Below are 15,779 nucleotides of genomic sequence, written 5' to 3'. Positions count from 1 at the left end.
TTGGAAATGGTCAAGTGAATGAGCAGTGAAAATGGCCATTATTATTACCAAAACCCTCAAGTCCATTCTGGAAATGAAGGAGCAAAGGAGGCACAGCTCCTAGCAGAAAGCGTCTGCTTCTGGAACAAACACAAGCTTCTCTAAGGTCACAAGATGATTCAGTCACAACCAATCCTTCTTCACCTCAATAAATTTTCCTACTTAGTGAATCTGGACAGCGCAAAGACAGCTTTGGTGCAGATAAACAAACCTGTCCACAGTAGAACAAGTTAGCAAGAGCCAGCTCACCCTGGCCCAGTGTCATTTCCTCCCCCCACCCCCCATTGCTATAAAAAGCTCCCCCATAAATTCTAAAGCCCCAGCTGTATCAATCAACAAACCAAATCCTGGAAACCTATCGCAAAAACTAAGCAAAGTTTTAACGTGAATGCTGCCCCTTGGCGTCCCCTCAAACTCAGATCTTTCCCTTCTGCCAGACTAGGTCAGCTCCCCAGACAACTGTAAGGAAGAGAGAGAAGACTCACAAGTTTTTCCTCCCCTGTAGTGAGTGATATTGTGTTCTCTTTCAAGCAGATGGACTCTGCTTCTCACTCTCCTAGAATGAGTTCTTTCCCAGAAGGCACCTCAGTCCCTCACATGACGGCGTTCTTGGAGGCCTGCCATGTCATGTCCCAGGCATGTTTAGACATGAGAGAACCATGCATGTGGAGCCAGCCTGGGATCAAGGAAGAATGGGTTCATAAATATGAAGCGTTTACTATAATGTATACTGACTAAAAAGCCAACTAAATGTTGGCTTTTATTCATCATTAGGTTATTCACAAAAACATTTTTTTTAATTGAAGACATCTTTTTTAAAGATTTTATTTATTTATTTGACAAAGAGAGAGAGAGAGAGCCCAAGCAGAAGGAGCGGCAGGCAGAGGGAGACGCAGGCTTCCCGCTGAGCAGGGAGTCCCAAGGGGGGCTCGATCCCAGGACCCTGGGATCATGACCCGAGTGAAAGGCAGATGCTTAACTGACTGAGCCACCCAGGCGCCCCTGAAGAAGAAATTGTTTTTGAATTGAATTAACAGTCTCCCATTGTCCAGGCACTTGGATAGGTCCTATGGAGAATAACAGCAAGGTAAATATAATGTGAATTCTGCCTTTAAGGAGTTTAGAGTTTAGAAAGAAGAGAGGACACACAGTCCAACACAGAACGGAGTTAAATCTGGTATATGTTATGAAAATATGAACAAAATGCTAGAGAAGCACTGAGGGAGAAGATGCCTCCTGCCTGGTGAGCTGCAGCAGGCGGGGCCTGGAGCATGGGGAGAATCTCTACCGTTCAATAAGGCAACAGCACCATTACAGGCCAGGGGAAGCTCTGAGTGGAGGCCCGGGACAGGACAGCGCATGCCATATGTGGGGGGAGTAGGCTGAGAAGAGAGAGGAGAGGACGAACCCAAGGATGGAATGGAGATTGGGACAGGTGCTTCATTGCTTTCAAGTCAGGGACGACCAAGCAGAGGGCTGTAGGAGCAAACAGTGCTCCGGCCGGGGTGATGGTCATGAGGGAAGAGACATAAGCCAACACAAACACATGGCAGGGGGACCATGGCAGCATGGTGGTTATTTGAGAAGGGAGGAAGGCCAGGCCAGGAACAGCCGCCTCCACTGGGAGTGAGAATGGGCACAGGGCCACAGAGGGCTAGGAGCACTGCTCTGCATGCCCCTTCTCTCTAGAAGGTGTGTGCTTAGTGCTTCGGTTATAAATCTCGCCCTGAGTACTATCTGGAGACAGGGCTTCACTGAAGGACAGCTGCACCACTAATTTTAGGTTTGTGCTGGAGAAGTCGGGCAGGGCAGGGAGAAGTCAAACTGACAGCCCCAGGCATCTGCTCCCACAAAGGCATCCGAGAACATCTCGCCCCTAGCTTGCTAGCATTTGGAGGATGACACTCAGTAGGGCTATTCACGTCCTTTGATGTGGTACTTCATCCCCTTCCTGGAAGACCCCTTCAAACCCAGATTCTGGCATCCAGGTGGAGTTGAACAGAACTCATTGGGTACATCTGAGTTACTATTTTGGGGGGATGGAGCTCATGGGAGAAGTGAGTAGTGGCAGAAACGTCCCATCTGCATGCTCTCCTCTGGCTCTGCTGTCTGATCTGAAGCAGCCAGCCAAGTATCCAGTGGTATTTGTATTAATAACGGTTAACAGTATTATGCCACATCAAAGCTCATGAGATTTTTATACATTATTTCTTAATGTCCACCACAAACCCAGGAGGTAGGACTTGACATTCACACTCCAAGGAACGTGAAAGCTTGCTGAAGAAAGGTTAAATGAGCCACCATAGAATCTACTAGAAAGAGGGCTATAATGCTGGTCTTCAGATTTCAGTGTCTTTGTCCTTACCTAGCTATTGGGGGGGGGTGGTGCTGGGAGTAAGACAGAAAATAAGGCAGCTGTGGGAAAGAATCCAAACATGGAGGGAGCAGATAATCATTTAGCCTTTGAGAGGAAATAGCCATTCTATTGAGGAGAAAGACTCCCCTATCATTAAGCAAATTGTTCCATGAGTATGAGCCATTTAGACGGCAACGAAAATTTAAACAAACTTTAAGTGCTTACGATCATCTTACATATGGTGGTTTAGAAATAAAATGCTGGAAACAAACCGTGTAAGACACTCCAGTGGTGCTTTAAGAGCTAAAGCTCATGTATCAGACAGGGTTTAAGTCCCAGCTCTTCCACTTATATCCCAGCAAATCACTTACTTCTTTCAGCTTCCATTTTTTCCCTTGTAAAATTGGGGACAGTAATAGCACCTGCCTTGCAGAGAAGAGGAAAGAATCAGATGGGATAAATGCCTGCTAAGAGCTCAGGACAGGGCAGGGCACAGCATGAAGGCCATGGCCATGATGGCCACATGGTAGTGGTTGGTAAACAAACTCCTTCTCTATGGAGGATGGTTTTAGATGGGCGTTGGGCTCAAGAAGGGGAAATCATCTTGCCCACATTTTATAGAAAAGACCAGAAATGCAGAAATCAGCCTGAGGTCCCCGAAAGGTTCCTTCTGTCATTTCAAACATTCCACCCCCCGCCATGAATCCGTGGTTTTTCCCATGGCACCCTGATCAGATCTGTGCCTGAATTCCACTCGCTCTGCAGCAGAAGAACAAGAGACATAGCAACCTGACATGAGTCTCTGAGAAGGGGACTTCTGTGCCTTGTTGCTTACTCTGCCCCAGCTCGGCCTGAACAAGGAAGACAATAAAAGCTATCAGTGGCCCAGAAGGGAGAAGTCTAGTGCCAAGGTTCTCTAGGAAGCCTTCCAAATAGCATGGCACCTCATGGCAAGAAGAGATAAGTGGGTGAGACTCCTATGTGGGTTGGCCCGGCAGACATCACACCGATATTCACATAGTGTCAGGGAGGCAACCACATACTCCTGAGCTGCCAAACGGATGAATGGAAACACTGCCAGATTAGAGGCGGTCTTGTCGAGACAGGAAAAAGATAAAAGTTCACAGACTGGTGACCAAAGGACATATTGAGACCGCAGATGTCAGCAGCAAAGGCCCACACAGCACGAGAAACACCACGCGTACCTAAATCATACATATCCAAATGGACGTAAATGGAAGTTTAGGAGGAACTAATGTACAATTACAGAAAAAATCCGGAAAGCTCATCTTTTTTGGTCCCTGAGTTGGTGATTCTGAAGTTCTGTATTACTCGCTGAGGATCCCTTGATAGAATTGAATTGACTTCCCCTTGGCAAAACACTTGCTCTCCAGATGTTTCTAAAGTGAGGTACATAGGACACTGACTCCCCCCAAAATGGTGGTCTTCAAACAAGACCCATTCCCTGGCCAAATCGGGTCTAGGACACAGTATACTATGGACCCATCCTGGCTATTCTGGATGTGTTCGGGCTTCACAAAGGCTAGGACAAGTCACTGTAAAGGACTCTGCATAACTTGGTTGAATCCCGTACTTCTCGATATATTTGATGAGGACATTTTTTTACTGAAACAAAATGTATTTCACTCTGGGAAATGCTGGTGTGGAGAGCCAAAGGTGAGGATGGATGAGAATGGCATTACAGTGGTGACCCAAGAGAAAAATAGTCAGGTGGAACAAGAGCCTAAGATGGATGCTGAGATGCAGAAAAATCTCATGGCTGGGCATGGAAATGCTACTTTGCCAAATGACCACATATATCTCAGAAATTGGCTGAATTCTTTCTAATATTCTTTCAAGGTCCTTGCTGAGTCACTCTCATAAATGATAGATCTTAATGGTTCCGAATACCTCCTCGTGTCTAACCATCTCTCCCTTTTTAAGTTTGTGATTCATGCCACTCCAGCAAGCAGGGCCAGAGAGAGTGGGCTGAGTTTCATTTTCCAATCATAAAAGTACATCTCAAAACCAACATGCACCCATGATGGACTACGCTAAGGCCTGGATCTCATATCAAAAATTTAAGTGGCTAACTCTAGAGATGCCCTGAGGAGCATCACCTCTGCCTGTCACCTTCTACCTGAAGGATCCAGGCAAAAAACATGGGCTTTTGAGTCAGAAAGATCTGGGTTCAAGCTCTGCCATTTCTTAGTATTGTGACCTTTAGATAAGGCTCTCTCCCCATGGTTTCCTCATCTGAAAATGAGGATAATAATATACCCCTTCAGGGTCATTGTGAGGATTAGAGGAAATGATGCATGGGTGGGGAGGGATGCCCATTGAAGCAGCATAGTTATTGCACCATATCTACAAGAGGGTAGCCATCACTCACCTCAACTGGAAGCACCATGAGAATACACATGAGGCCTTCTCCATCCCTGCATCTATTACAAAGAGGGGGAAAAGCACTACAAAAGTGCCCCTACCTGATTACTCGGGTGTGCTTCTGGGTATAAGGGGTGATAACCTTGAAAAGCAGTTCCATTGCTCCATTAATTCCCAGCATGGCCCCCGTGGTGACTGAGAAAGACCAAATCACAGTAGTTATTAGACCATCTGAACCAAGAATTCTTTTCAGCATTACAGAGTAGGCCTAAAAGACAGGGGAGCTCTGTCACCTTCCTTGCCAAGGGCCACTCAAAAGCAGTGAAACTCTATGGTCTTTGCATCTTGGCTTGGAAGCAAAGATCACCTGTAAAGCATATATTCTCTTTTCATACAATCTTCTCAAAGGGGGCCCAAGCCATGAAATTATGTTCTTCATTGTATTCTTACTCAGAATAGTCAAAGCAAATGCCAAGCAGATTTTTCTGAAAGTAGATCTTTAAGTTTCAATTCAAGTGCTTTCACTCACCATCAACTTCCCCCATGATACATACACACACGCACACGTACACTCAGGCACACACAAGGGCATACACACACACACATACACTGCCAGTATCTTACAAGATAGTTCCTTAGACTCATTCTGCCATTGAGAGACTTCACAATGAAGAAAGGTCATGGGTGGATGGGTTAAGGTTCAATCCAACTTGGACTGACTCCTTTAAAACTTTTAGGGGCAAGCTAATAAAGAAGGCAGCCCCCTTTCTTCTGCACCCTGGTTCCAAGTTCCCCGACAGCTTTCGTAGTTGGATCTCCCATGACTGAGTCTCAGACTTAACTGTGCCCCCATCTACTAGCACATCAGGGAAGAATCAATTCTTCCTCCTCAGAGGTCAATAGCCTGGGAAATTTTTGCCTTTTTGCCCAACTGGATGGTTATTAAAAAAAAAAAAAAAGAGAGAGAGAGAGCCATAGATCTGAATGACAGAAAATAACCAATAAGGGTATCAGGTCAGCCCAGTGGCTTCAGATACAAATTCTGGACCCAAAAGCTCTGGACGTCACACTCATCTCCAATGATGTCCTGGCTTCTCTGCAGCATCCCCAGTTCCTTGTTCCACTCAGCTCACTTTAGGAAGAGCTCTGGTCATGTGAAAAAAATAAGGGGTGCCTCCAAGAGACAAAATGGAATCAGTCTGGCAGGGGGCAGAAGTTTCAGGGAAAGAAGGAAAGAAGGGATTTTCCATGGTGGGACTCTCTTGTCTCTTTCCTCCACCGTAATGGGGGGGGTGCTGAAATCGAGGCCTAGGAATGCCTTGTGCTTTGGGCCAGCCTTGTTCCAGGAAATATGAGTGGGAGCAAGGGAGTCATGGAGAAACAAAGAGAGAGAAACAAGGGAGGCTTATCCTGGCTTGCTCCAAGCCTCGGGAAAGAAGGATAGATGGAAATCTGGGGGCTCTAATATAGTTCATCCCAGTACAGTCCACCAGAGAGAGACTGAGGCTGATGTCTTAGTGATTACAGAGACTGCGTGTTCCTGGAACATCCTCTATGCATATGTCCCTCCTGAGGCTGGTACAGACAGCCTGTATCAAAATTCAGAGATTTGGCATCCTAGTCCTGCCCATCAATCTTCCACTCTCATGGCTACTAATTCAGTTCTTTATTTCTAAACTGGAAAAACATGCTGGAGCAATCTCTTGGCAAATCATTCAGCAAAATTCTAGTCTTAAGTAGCGTTAGGGACAAAATAGTTTTAGGAGCACAGATTCTAACATGGAAGACTTTAGACTTGGAATTTAGATTTTGAGTGGCCCTTGGCAAGGAAGGTGATGGATGGGATTTTAGATGGGAACAATAAGAACTACCCCTACACACATACACACACACACACACACACACATACGCACACACCCTGCCGAGTTCTTCCTTTCTGGCTCCCTGCCCAAGGTCAGACCTCTGGCAGCTCCATCAACATCCCCATTGGCCGGTAGAGAGCTGCCAAAGGGTTCACTGGCTGTGGCAGCCCCACTATGGCTCCAGCCAACTCCTTCCGCAGATAGGAGCTGTTTAGAAAGCTTTCTGGAACATTCAACAGTGGCTAACAATTCACCAAAGAGACAGCAATCAATCCACAGACTTTGTGAACTCTGCTTGCTTCTCATCAGTGAAGTCAATGTATAGTGATAGTATAAATTCTAAAATAACCTTTAGGGAACAATTCATTGGGACAATAAATGTAGTCTTAGAATATGAGACAAATGGCCACCTCCTCATACCTGCAGGCAACTCCCAACATTTTTTAGAGCTCCTTGCTAAAAGGAATTCCTCAAGACTTCTATAACCAATATATATAATAAGAAAGGTAAGTTATTCAGCCTAATTGTTCTTTAGGAAACTAAAATGAGATACTTTGAATCTTCTGCTGCTGGCAAGCTCCAAGGGGGGTGGCTCACCCTCCGGCTGCTCATTAATGACAGTTGTCCTTTACACAAAGCCACAGCTCCTCACTTGGGTTTTCCTTAATTAAAGATGGGTTTGTACAGATCTTTTCAGCCTCTCCCAAACATTCTCTGATTTTCTGGTCAACATATATGAGTGTGGGAGGAGGTTCTGTCCATGAACATAGAGTCAAGGACCTATCTTGTTTTTTCCTGAAAATACTTTATGTTTATGGGTCCTCCATGGTTATTAATGGACATAACCAATGAAATAGGACCCCACTAACTATCTTAGTAGTTCTGAGGATAGTTAGGGGGAAAAGTCACCTCCTCACTCCTCTTAGGTGTGCTTTTCCCATTATTTCAAAGGAGTAAGGGAAAAGAATAGAGCAGGGAAGGAAAACTAATTGATCAACTACAATGTGACAGACATACCCATGAACATCATCTCACTTATCCCATCTACCAAGTCTAGGAGCTCTTATTAACCACTATAATTTTATAAAGGAAGAAACTGAGGTAAACAGGTTAAGTACCCATGCCATAGGACTCCCAAGGAATGAAATCAAAGTCGAACCCAGGTATTCCTGGTTCTAAGCCATGTTCGTTCCTCTAGAGAGCATTACATCACTTTCATTGTGCAGGAGAGGGGCTCAGAAAAGAGAAATAAAGTCTGTGCCCATTCTATGTGAGATGGGAGGTACAGAATCCACTCTGTTCATAGCAAGTGTCCCCATATGGAGAGTAAACATGAGTTCTGGAGTTAGAAACTCAGCCCCCAAACCTGTCTATAAACTCAAGTAATTGTTTCTCTCTTCCAAGCTTCATTTTCCTCTTCTTGGCTATAAAATGGTAAATGTAGATATAGGATTGTTATGATAATCTGAAATAATCCAAATCAGGAGACAGCAAATAAGTATGAACCCATGTGCTATGATGCATCTAGTTACCTGAAGGACTATGTTGAGAAGCACTGAGAGATAAAACAAGGTAAAGATGTTCTAGTAAAGGATGCTGTGATCAACAGGCAACTTCGGGGACATAGCAGGGAGATCTGTGATGTGAGGGTCGTTCTTGACATTGCCCTATGCCTTGAATATGATAAGGCCTAAATAAAGCCCTATGCTCTCTCCTGCCATGGGTCTTTTTTCACCCTGTAGTACTAATAGAGAGACCTAGAATACTATAATGTGTGGTTCCCAAGGGAAAACAAGACTGACATCTAACTTCAGGAATGAGCTCAAGAGTTCTACCTGGATGAAGAAGAGACAAAGAAAGCACTTTTCACCTCTACAGCCTCTAGGAAGTGAGGCTCCTTGTAGACTTATTTGTCTTGTTGGGACAACATCTATCCTCCACCCAGACCCTCCTTCCAACCCCAGCCCCTAAATGGTTTCTAGGTGTCCCGGCCCGGTCTGGAAGCCACCCCAGAGAGCCACAATTTGAGGCACTTACCACTAGAGGTGAACACACGCAGAGCCCAGAGACAGTGAAGGAGGTTCTGGCTGTGGGACAGGTTTTTCCTGGCCAGAATCAATGTCACATCGAGTGCTTCCAATTCTAGTGCCTTCTGTCCAAACTTTTTATCTAGAAATATAAATCAATCCATCTTAGTTGTGTTTCACATTAATTCTGAAGGCTGTACAATGCATGGGGCACAGGAAGGCAAAGATGGAACAGGCAAGAGAATGATCATAGCCAATGTGACTTTTCCAATCTACCGGAAAATGCTACTAAGTATGTCCCCATTGGAACCAGATGGCCCAGAAGAGCTAAGGCAGGGTATACATAGGGTCCATTCATTCCTCAAGTAATATTTACATGAGGCCTTGTGGACTGTAGGACTCACACACCCTGTATGTAAGCGTGTTTCTGGCTGTTCTCAAACGTGAACTACAGTTTAGTAGGGTGTAAATTTCTTCCTTTAAGATAGTTCTGGAATGTAGGATACTTAAGGTACATAACATCCAAATGCAATGTGTGGAACTTGATTGGATCCTTCTTTGAACACGTCTGTAATTGCCCCATTGGGAAACATTTGGAGAAATTGAAATGAGTATAAATTACACAGTAATTTTAAATTTTAAGTATTGTTAATTTTGTTAGATTTGTAATGGTGGTATCAGGATTATACAGGAAAATGTCTCTTTTCAAAGAAATGCATTCGAACATATTTAAGAGCAAAATTCTATCTGTAATTTTCCTGAATTGCTATCAGACTCACTGCAGGTAGAAATGAGTAAAACAGAGACAATATCCTAAACCTGGTTTACCAATATCCACCTCTAGACCAAAGGACACCAACAAAAGATGGCAACCAAACTAATATGACCGGATCCCTTCACCAGAACAGAGGCGTCTATCGGGCTCCATTCCTGAGCTGCCAACCTCATTTCCGTCCTGTTTGGGTCAGCCCCCGGCAGCCTGCATGGAAGTGGTGAGGGCTACAATCTGGTGATGGCAGAAGCTGCGGTGATATAATAATGTCAGTAGTACTATCCAGGTCCAGAGCTTGGGAATCAGGGCCATGATCCATCCTGCATCTCTTTCTCTTCTATGAAACCTACATGACTCTAGTTTGTCAGGCCCCACATGCTAAGTATCATACAACCTCACTTAATCCTTACAGCAACCTTAGAAGTAAGGACTGATACCTTCATTTTGTAGATGAGGGACCAGTGGCTCAGAAAGGGTAAATAACTTGCCCTAGGGTGCACAGCTAATTAGTGTCAGGGCCAGGCCTGAAACTCAGATTTGATTTCCCAGTTTATACTATTTACAACCAGGGTACAACCCTTCAAGTGTTGGCTCACATGTCACCTCTCCCTGACCACACCATCTTGGAGGAACATCACCCTTTTTCTTTTCCCTCACAGCTACTAGCTAATTATCATACTCTGCTATTGCCTAGTGAATTATTCACTTTCTGCCCTTCCCCACTTGAAGGTAAGTTCCATGAGAGTGGGCCCCTCACCTGCCCTGGTCACCAGTGTTCCCAACGCCTAGCGTTGTGCCCAGCCCCAGGAGACATGTAGTAAATCCCTGGCTGAATATTCAATGAATGGATTGTACTGGTTTTGTCGAGAACACACTCACATGGGTGCTGGCTGATGCCTGGGTCTTGGTCGTGACTTGTGGAGCTAAATGGACTCAAAGCAGAGATCCAGACAATGCAAGGTCAGAGTGTCCCTGAGCCCCTGCTCCCCTGTGGCCGCCGCTGCCTGCACTGGACAACACAGGTCCACCTTCTGCAGCGCCTGAGCTCCCCCACTATGATTTATATAAGACCTCCCACAACTGGAGCTTGACTGTTATGACTAGTTTGCAAGGGTTGCATGCATCCTGAGTGCGCAGGCTTTTTAAACTGTGCACCAAGAAGTTCTAAGGTTTTAGGGAGGTGTTTCGGGGTCTTCTCGAGCAAAAAGAAATGGGTATGGTAGAAAGAGTTCTAGGCTCCCATCTTCCCTTCTACTAGGGAAGCTCTGCTTCCATGTGGCTTACAGTAAAAGGCTGAAAATTTGCCCCCCTCCCCAAAATTCATGACCACCTGGAACCTCAGACGTTATCTTATTTGAAATGGGGTCTTTGCAGATTTAATTATTTAAGGTGAGGTCACACAGATTTGCATGGGCCCTAAATCCAGTGACCAATGTCCTTGTAAGAAAGAGAGAACACAGAGAAGGACAGAGTAGGACACCACATGAAGACGCAGATAGAAATGGAAGTGACGTGTCTACAAGCCAAGAAACGCCAAGGACGGCTGGAAACACAGAAGTTAGCAGAGAGGCATGGAACAGATTCTCCCAAAGAGCCTCCAGAAGGAACCAACCCTGCCGACACCCTCGTTTCAGACTTTCTGGCCTCCAGAACTGTAAGAGAATACATTTCTGTTGTTTGGAGCCACACAGTTTGTGATAATTCGTTATAGCAGCCCCAGGAAACTCATGCACTTATATAATGAGCTTCCGTGTAAGATTCTGTTCATAGAAATGTTCTGTTTATTGTTAGAGTGATCGAAATCTGCCTGGGAGCACCTCCCCTCTGTCGCTCATCTGCTCCATGCCCCATGCAGCCTGCACCTGCTCAAGGCCCCGCCCTAGCACAGCACCTTGGATTTGCTGACGTCCAGGACAACAAAATGACCTCTCCTGTGGGGCTGGTCCTGGCACCACCACCAAAATGTCTAGGACCTCCCTGCACATCCCCACAAGAGTTTCCCAAATTGCTCTCATGATAACAACCCCGCAAGTGCCTTTTCAGCCATCTTTAGAACCGGGGGGGGTGTGGGTACCTCGTAGGCCAACTTTGGCCAGCAGTCGGAAGAGGGGCAGGAGGACATCATAGTCTGGAGAATCTGTCCTGGCTGTGTCCACCAGGGTCTGCAGAAGGGCCTCGCTGCCCCCTTTACTGATCATGTAGCGAATCCTTCGGTCGGTGCCTGAGGGAGAAAGCAGAGGAGAGCGAAGCCCCGAATAATCACTTTCATTTCCTTGGCACAGAAAGCAGACCCCACAGAGACAGAGCACAGAGCAGTTCATTTGCCCCAGAAACCAAAATTGTGTGGTTTCTGAAGGAACCTGTATAAAGCTGTGCTTTTAGGTAAAGGATCGGGGTGGGGGTGAGATGGAGAAATAATGGAATATTTAAGAACCTCGGTGTGTTCACCTGCAGCAGCTGTAATAAATGGAATCCACTTGCCCTGAGAACCTGTGGAGTCTCGGTGTACGTATGTGTACTTGTACATATGTACATAAACAGGAATATAGGCTTACCTAGAATCATATCCTTAATAGAAGAGGGAATATCAGTATCCCTCTGGTATAGGCTTGAATCCTCTGTAACCGGGATTGGGATGATAGTTTGTCTGGAATAATTTAATTGATGATATAACAGTTTTATGGTGCTGGCCTCCAGTAACCAACAGGAGGAATATATGGAAATAGCTAGCGTGCTTCTTTAAGAAACAGACATCCACTCATCCGTGTCAGGAGTTTTGAAAAGGGCCTGGAGCTAGGATCAGGTATATTGGTCTTTCTACCTAACAGTTGTGAACAGGGACCTCCCCCACCTTGCCCCAGGACAAGCTCAAAAGCAGGGATTACATTTCAACTTGGAAGGGGACCCCAGTGATTGTCCACACACTGCACCTGGTTGATCTAACAAGGTGGCCCACAGGGTGGGACATTATCAGCAAAGAAGACCCTCTGGCATTTCATCCTCTATTATGGGAGCAATAATCAGCACCTACGTCAGAGGGACAACTCCAGGGTTTCATTCCAAGGGCTCCAGGCACCTCTGGACAAAGTGAAGGAGGCACCATCCCAGAAGACAAGAGGCTTCACCTCCACAGGGTACCACACTCAGAAGCCTGCAGGGAAGTCACCCTGCCATCGGAGGGCAGCACAGCCTATGGGAAAACCTCACTAGGACAGGACCCTCCCTCCTGGAACTGAAATGGGGAGGCGTCTTGGCTTTGGAATGACATTCCCTTTGGTGTTGTCTGGTGTAAATATTTCTTCCTAATGCAATGTGGCTGGCATACGTAGAAACGAAAACTGAGTGAATGCTGAAATGTCCAAAAATGTCTATTTTCCAGAACCCTCACACTGAAGTGAGGTAGCAGAGGGATGCCCCAGTTAACTAGTTGATTCCAGTGTAGTGAATTCTGTCACCTTTTCTCTGAAGACTTAATAGCTCACCACACCGCGAAGTCAAGCTCCTGCCTCATATTCCCATCTTCACTTGACATATGTTGGGAAGTTGCCAATACTTGGCTCTCTAAATGGGCCAACGGAGGGGAGTAGAGGAAGGGGAGGGGTAGAGTCACGAGGGTTAGCTCGCTCCCAGGACAGCCACAGACCCCTGGAGGACCTTGGGTTAACCACAGATGAGATACCATAGATGAGAAACCACCCAGAGCCGAACCTCCTCCTAAGTTTGGGTCACCGTAGGGTGGGTGACAAGACTAAAGAAACCTAAGTCTGAGGTACAACCAGCCCACTTTACTCTGGGGTCTTATGAATCTCAGTGAAAATGATGGGCTGCTGATTCTGTCTCTGAGAGAAAACCTGAACTGGAGCACCCCCACCGCCACCCCCCAGCCCCACCAGATTCCAGGAGACACCACAGCCACCCGCCCCTACCTCCTCCTACTCACCAACAGAAAGCAGATCTCCGAGAACCTGGAGGATGGTCAGGATGGACTCCTTGTCTGAGGAGCTCTGCAATGAAAACACAGGCAGCCATCTTTACGAAGAAAAGCACGAGAGAGGCGTTGTGTCAGGGACGCCCATGGACATGGCAGGGCTGTGTTCCCTTCTGTTGAGAAAGGCCTCTGGCTGTGAGAAACAGTTGACAGGGTTTTCCTTAAATGGTGGCCATGAGGGGACCCAAGGAGACAAGGGTCCCAAGGGGCTCTGCCTCCGTATTTAGCCTTCAGGACCCCTTTTGGGGGACCCATTTCATAGTAACATCAGCACGATGGGCGAAAGAATAAGCAATGGACATCACTAATATGTGGAACTTAAGAAACAAAACAAACGAACAAAGGGGAAAAAAAGAGACCAACCAAAAAACGGACTTTCAACGACAGAGAACAAACTGACGGTGACGGGAGAGGAGGTGGGTGGGAGGATGGGAGAAACAGATGATGGGGATGAAGAGCACACTTATCATGATGAGCACTGAGTAATGTACAGAATTGTTGAATCCCTATAGTGCACACCTGAAACTAATATAACACTGTATGTTCACTATACCGGAATTAAAATTTTTAAAAAAGAAGAATGTGTTTCTTAAACAGAAAAAAAAAAAATGAAACATCAATACTTTATGCAGAGACAGCCAAGTGAGAAGGGGCTTTGCAGGTCAAGCCCATGCAGTTGTCAGGCCAGCAGGCTTAGATTCATTTGAAAAACAGGGCAGAGAACAGAAACAGAAATCCACGAAACTGTTCTGAGGGAAAGACGTCCCCGAGTAGTAAGGATGAATTCTTATTTTCTCAAGAGAAACCTAAGGTAGTACAAAATCTCATCACTCCTGGGCCCTGGTAATCACCATTCTACTCTCTGTTTTATAAGTTCAGCTTTTTTACATTGCACACAGAAGTGATATCCTACAGTATTTGTCTTCCTCTGTTTGACTTACTACACGTAGCATGATGCCTTCAAGTTTGCAAATGGCAGGACTTCCTTTCTCATGGCTGAATAATATTCCTGTGTGTGTGTATGTGTGTTGGACTTCACAGCTCCTTTATGGTTCAGTTTGGTAGCACTCTGAAAAACATGTATTGCACACTTTCCCTAGAACAATCTTTGTTCCTGGTGCGAGGAACACAGATATACATAAAACTTTGTCCCTTCTCTAAAGATTACTATCATTATCCATTCATCTGTTGATGGACACTTTGGTTGCTTCCATGTCTTGGCTATTGTTAAGCATGCTGCAGGGAACATGGGTGTGCAGATATCTCTCCAAGAGTCTAATTTCAATTCTTTTGTATATATACCTAGGAGTCCTATCTTATACTACTCAAGAAAATTAACTTGCAATGGATCAAAGATTCAAATATAAGTCCTAAACCCACAAAACTCCTAGAAAAAAAACCACAGGTGAAAAAAAAAATCCCTGGCATGGGTTTTGGTGATGATTTCTTGGGTAAGACACCAGAACAAAACCTAAAATAAACAATTGGGACTATAATAAACTAAAGAAAGAGCTTCTGCACAGCAAAGGAAACAATCAATAAATTGAAAAGGCAACACGGGAGAAAATATTCACAAAGCAAATATCTGATAAGGGACTGATAACCAAAATATATATAAAAAATTAATACAGCTCAATAGCAGAAAAACATATAATCCAATATTAAAATGGACAAAAGGCCTGAATAGACATTTTTCCAAAGAAGACATTCAGATGGCCGATACGTACATGAAAAGATGCTCACCATCACTCATCATCAGGAAAATACAAATCAAAACACAATGAGAGATCACCTCAGACCTACAACAATGGCTTTCATCAAAAAGACCAAAGATAACAAATGTTGGCAAGAGTGTGGAGAAAAAGGAACCCTATATGCTATTTTTTTAGGTAGGTTATTTAAGGCAAAGCTTTAATCTTCACATTAGTAAGTCTCATGTTCCCCATCTGCTTCAAAGACCTCAATAACTCCCCCCTTCATGTAGGATAAAGTCAGAGCTCCTTAATAGGGTTTCCAAAGCTCCTCATGGTCCTGCCCCACTTACCTCTCCAGCTTTATCATTCACTACTACACCCCTGCCCAAAGTACATGCTTCAACAACGTTGAACTACTTGTTTCCTGCTCAACCACATAGGTTCTTGCCTCTGAACCCGTGATCACACTGTTCCCTCTTCTTGAAGCTTGGTCAATGACAGCTCATCCTTCAAGTATACCAAAGGTTCCCATAGGATCCCAACCCCCACCCTCTGCAAGCTGGGTCTGGGGTCTCTCTGTTCCCCACATCACTCTGGGCTACCTCTGACAGCACACGGACCACATGGTACTGGCCTGCTTCCCACCCTACCCCCCC

The 15,779-nt window shown here is 45.4% G+C and overlaps 1 protein-coding gene across 1 annotated transcript in view; it reads right to left on the bottom strand.

The window, feature by feature from the left end:
* AGBL1 (AGBL carboxypeptidase 1) overlaps nt 1–13,439 on the bottom strand; it is a 738,230-nt gene extending 724,791 nt beyond the window's left edge. The window contains exons 1-4 of the mRNA XM_021680442.2: nt 13,382–13,439; nt 11,516–11,662; nt 8,680–8,811; nt 4,882–4,975 (exon numbers count right to left, since the gene is read on the bottom strand). Coding sequence (XP_021536117.2) covers nt 4,882–4,975; nt 8,680–8,811; nt 11,516–11,639 — 350 coding nt within the window. The 5' untranslated portion in view covers nt 11,640–11,662; nt 13,382–13,439. The remainder of the gene's footprint in view (nt 1–4,881; nt 4,976–8,679; nt 8,812–11,515; nt 11,663–13,381) is intronic.
* Between the last annotated feature and the right edge of the window lie 2,340 nt (nt 13,440–15,779).

This window comes from Neomonachus schauinslandi, chromosome 9 (assembly GCF_002201575.2).
Source record: "Neomonachus schauinslandi chromosome 9, ASM220157v2, whole genome shotgun sequence".
Classification (NCBI taxonomy): Eukaryota; Metazoa; Chordata; class Mammalia; order Carnivora; family Phocidae; genus Neomonachus; species Neomonachus schauinslandi.
The sequence above is the reverse complement of the archived record's forward strand: the minus strand, read 5'-3'. Positions and strand labels throughout refer to the sequence as shown.